Here is a 4,025-nt window from a genome sequence, read left to right on the forward strand (position 1 = left end):
TTAAAATCATGCATTTTTTGAAAACATATTCTGAAATCATACTCTGGAATTCTTACTCTATTATGGCATATATTTATATGGTATCGTCATACCATTGATTTGCAAGTAATATTCTCTGAGCCACTTATAACAATTTATATATCAGTTCTGAAATCATAGAATTCAAGAGCACCATATGAACAATTCTTTCAAGAAAACTCATTCTTTAAAACTCATGTAAAACCATGCAAACAATTCTATTTATCACTGATTCAATAAACAAAGGTGGTCATATCAAAATATCAATCTCTTGAAATTCTTTTTCTTTAACACAAACATAGTTATATCAAGAACCACCCTCTCAATAATTCTAAATCATTTTCAAACACTAAGACATTTAGAAAACTATTTTTCATCATGAAACATGCATGTCAACTCTTTTTCCAACAAAAACATAACTTTAATTCAATACAAGAGAGGGAGTTCATAGTTTATGCTCTAAAAATTCTTCAATTTCAAATTCCATACATATACATATACATGTAAATCAATTTAAGGGGAAAGGCCTAAAGACCAAATCAACAATACAATTAAACATTCGCAATGCATAATAAAGTTATGTATTTCAAAACCCGTTTCTAAAATTCATGCTTGAAAACCTTTAAATTATGTTCTAGTGTTTAAAAGCCCATGTAGTTTTTAGGATAAACCCCACTTACCTCTATTTCAGAAAATAATGGATGATTCTTGAGGCTACAGATTGGGGATTCCAAATCTCTAATTATCTTCTAAAACCCATAGTTGAATCTTGAGTTATTTGGTTTTTTAGTTTGAAACCCTTGTGAATGTTCTTGGAGTAATTTGATGAAGATCAGTGTATTTTTGTGTATTTGGGATTAAATCCCGTGTTTAAGATGGTTAGGGAATTGAAAATACCCAAAATACCCTTAAAAATCTCGGAAAAAACAAAAAAATGGCCTGGGTTGATATCCAAGGTGTCGCCCTAGGTTGAGCACTGCGATAGCTAGGGCGTCGCCTCGCCTATTGCTTTGCTCACTCCCAGGTGAGGTGATCAGCGAGGCGCCGCGGGCTAATCACCCCGGCTTAGTGGTTCGTCAACCCAAACATGCCCTTAAGTTCGTCTAAAAATTCCGAAACTCACCCGAGACGTACTCTTGACTTGACCCATCTCGTATCAACCAAAAAATTAAGAAACGGAGGTTGCAAGGTCGAAAATAAAATCTTCGAAAGTTAAAAATGAGACTAAGTCCCTTTGACACTTAGAAAAATTTTCTAGTCTTGACTCATTATGCATGCTACTAAGAGCTAATACATGTACGACTTTTTACGGGGTGTTACACCTATTAACAAATCCCAGAATAAATTCTCTTAATCCTTTTGAAGGTTCCACAGTATCAAACAATTTACCAATAGTTCATAGCATCTCGAGTAGTCTGATCATTTCCTTAGCTGTTTCGAGCGAAACGACAGAAGTAGGCAGATGCGTGTACATGGTCGTTAGGAAAAATTTTAACTGGTTCTGGATCCATTTGAATAGTTTGTTGACAAACTCATCATATGTCCACACAACATCTTCTACGTTGCTCACCTCCCCTTTGTTCTTGACCCAGTTCACTTTGTCAGCTGCTCTCGAGTTTTTTTTTTGCCTTCTGAGATTTTTTTTTCATTCTTCTTGTTCTCTATTAAAGTTTCAAAGACAATTTTTTTTTCATAACTTACTCTTCTTATTTTTGTCGAGTCCTAGATCATTGCTCGTACTAGATTCTTGATAGTATCATTTCCTTTTTTTTCTTCCGCTTCTTCATCATCCGTATCTTCATTATCATCACTGTCATTGTCCTTCTTTTGTTTTTCTGAGTACCTGAGATATTTCTCTTCGGGATCCTCGAAAAAACATATCATGGATAGTATACTGATTCTCTACCCATTATTCGGAGACAAGAAACTAGCAAAAACATCAACACGGTTGTTAAGAAATACATCAAACAGATCTTCATGATCACCGATCTTCATTCTCTCCCTGTTACAAAATAAGACAATGTCTCCTAACCACAATTGTCGTATTGCAGACGACTTTGTGCATTCTGCATCAGCTTCTTGGTAACTCCCAACACAGCAACGTTCGTGGGCGCACAAGTCAAAGTTCTGCATCTAATCTTTAACAAGACGTAAAGCAAAGAGGCAACTGTTTTCGTCTTTCTAGTTCCTGGAGGACCCCAAATTGGTTTAACCGTATACCGGTGAGCGCATTCTCTCGTAGTAATGTCAGCTGAAGAGTCGAATTGATTCTTGAGCATTCAATGGCGTGACCTTGTACATCTTACAACTGCAGACCTCACTAGCATCAAACAGGTGCTGATTTCATATTGTTATAATTATTTTACTACCTGGATAAAACCTTCTCGCATCCCAAGAACAGCATTTAAATGATCGCTATCATCCACATCATCAAGAACAAGAAGGATTATTCTGCATTGGATGGCCTCTTGAATCTTGATGACTCCGTTGTCAACATTGTATATATTTTCAGCCTTCTTCCCTAGAACATTTGAAAGAAGTTGTCTTTGAAGACATACCAGACCATCATGTCTTTCTGAAGTTTTATTCACATCAGCAAGAAAGCTGCTGCCGTCATATTTGTTGAAGTTAAAATTGTAAGCAGTCTTGGCTAGGGTAGATTTACCTACGCCCCCCCCCCAACCCCCAACCCCTATACCATATATAGCCATATTATCAACACTAGTTAATCCATCCTGCAACCACAGATTTATGTCTGTAACTCGAGAATCTATTCTAACAGGGTGGAGAGCAACACTTAAAAACTGCACGATTTAGGTTTCCTGCAACCACCTTCACAATCTCTTGATAAACCTTGACTCACACCAACCAGATTTTTTTTTTCGTAAGACCATTCCTCCAAATCAGCAATTATTGCTACCACATTAGTCTATCAATATAAAATGGTGAACCATCCGTCAATCAATGATTAAACAACTAAAACTATTTATTTACACATAAGTCACCCTCACGCTGACTTCTAACCTTGTGACTTTGTATAACCAACTTCTTGGCCAATCTCACTACCAAATGGTCATGATGCTTTAAAAAATACTATTACTTGAGTGGAAATACATTTCCAACATTCTGCTACACGTCATTACCTTTATACATGACATCTGCGGTATGAATTTTGAAAGGAGACTGGCTGAAAAGCACGATTTCATCAGAATAAAGGCATACACTCAAATCAATACAACTTTAAGCACTAATGGACTCCTCTCAAGTCCTCATGTTGTATCAAAACTTTATGGATGAATCAATCAAATAGAACCACATCGTCGGGACAGCTATACTCTTAGACTTGTATCACCTCGACAGTGAGGAATGGCCCATGAGATTAGAACAAGGAATGACTTTAGATAACTTTCTTATGGACAACTCTACAGCATGAACTAAAGTATGAAAGAATAAGAAATAACTCCTAAATGTCCAGAAACCTCCTAATTATAAGTATGGTGCACAACACACCCATAAGCAAAACTCTACAAGACAAGATTTCACAGACACCCTGGGACCATGAACCGTGCTCTGATACCAAGTTTGTCATGGCCCGACCTGAGGTCCTGGCCGCGACGGGCATCCTGAACCATCAAGTCCCGACTCACCCGTCTAACTCCTAAACCCACTATTGATATTGTCCGCTCTGGGCCTAGGCCTGCACGGCTTTAAAACACATCACTAGGGAGTAAGGCTTTCTTATTTATATACCTAGCATCCTTCCTGTATTTTTCCGATATGGGACTCCTTCCTAAGTTGGGGTGATACATCCTCCTTATACACATCATTACTATTTACCCTTTTTATATATCTGAATCACTATCATGGCTCTATAAATTTTAACTAAACTCCCTTTTGCAACCTCAAGGGAAGCCTAAATTAGCAACACTCAACCACCAATTGCTTTCATCAATAACCCATACTTTTCTAACACTACAAAACCACACCAAATAACTCTTTTCATACTT

At 37.1% G+C, this 4,025-nt stretch overlaps 1 protein-coding gene across 1 annotated transcript; it reads right to left on the minus strand.

Moving 5' to 3' along the window:
- Positions 1–1,920: 1,920 nt before the first annotated feature.
- LOC124899200 (TMV resistance protein N-like) lies at positions 1,921–2,729 on the minus strand. Its single transcript, XM_047413369.1, has 2 exons — positions 2,388–2,729; positions 1,921–2,151 (listed from the first exon to the last, which is right to left on the minus strand). Exons 1-2 carry the CDS (start codon positions 2,727–2,729, stop codon positions 1,921–1,923), a joined length of 573 nt encoding a protein of 190 aa, XP_047269325.1.
- Positions 2,730–4,025: the final 1,296 nt, after the last annotated feature.

The sequence above is a fragment of the Capsicum annuum genome, chromosome 1 (genome assembly GCF_002878395.1).
Source record: "Capsicum annuum cultivar UCD-10X-F1 chromosome 1, UCD10Xv1.1, whole genome shotgun sequence".
Classification (NCBI taxonomy): Eukaryota; Viridiplantae; Streptophyta; class Magnoliopsida; order Solanales; family Solanaceae; genus Capsicum; species Capsicum annuum.

What these genes read in the sequence shown, in the direction of transcription:
- LOC124899200 (XM_047413369.1), bottom strand. Translation starts at nt 2,729, where the DNA reads ATGGCTATATATGGTATAGGGGTTGGGGGTTGGGGGGGGGGCGTAGGT. An exon ending in TGCGAGAAGGTTTTATCCAG is followed by an intron (nt 2,152 to 2,387) that starts GTAGTAAAATAA and finishes GTTAAAGATTAG; the next exon opens with ATGCAGAACTTTGACTTGTG.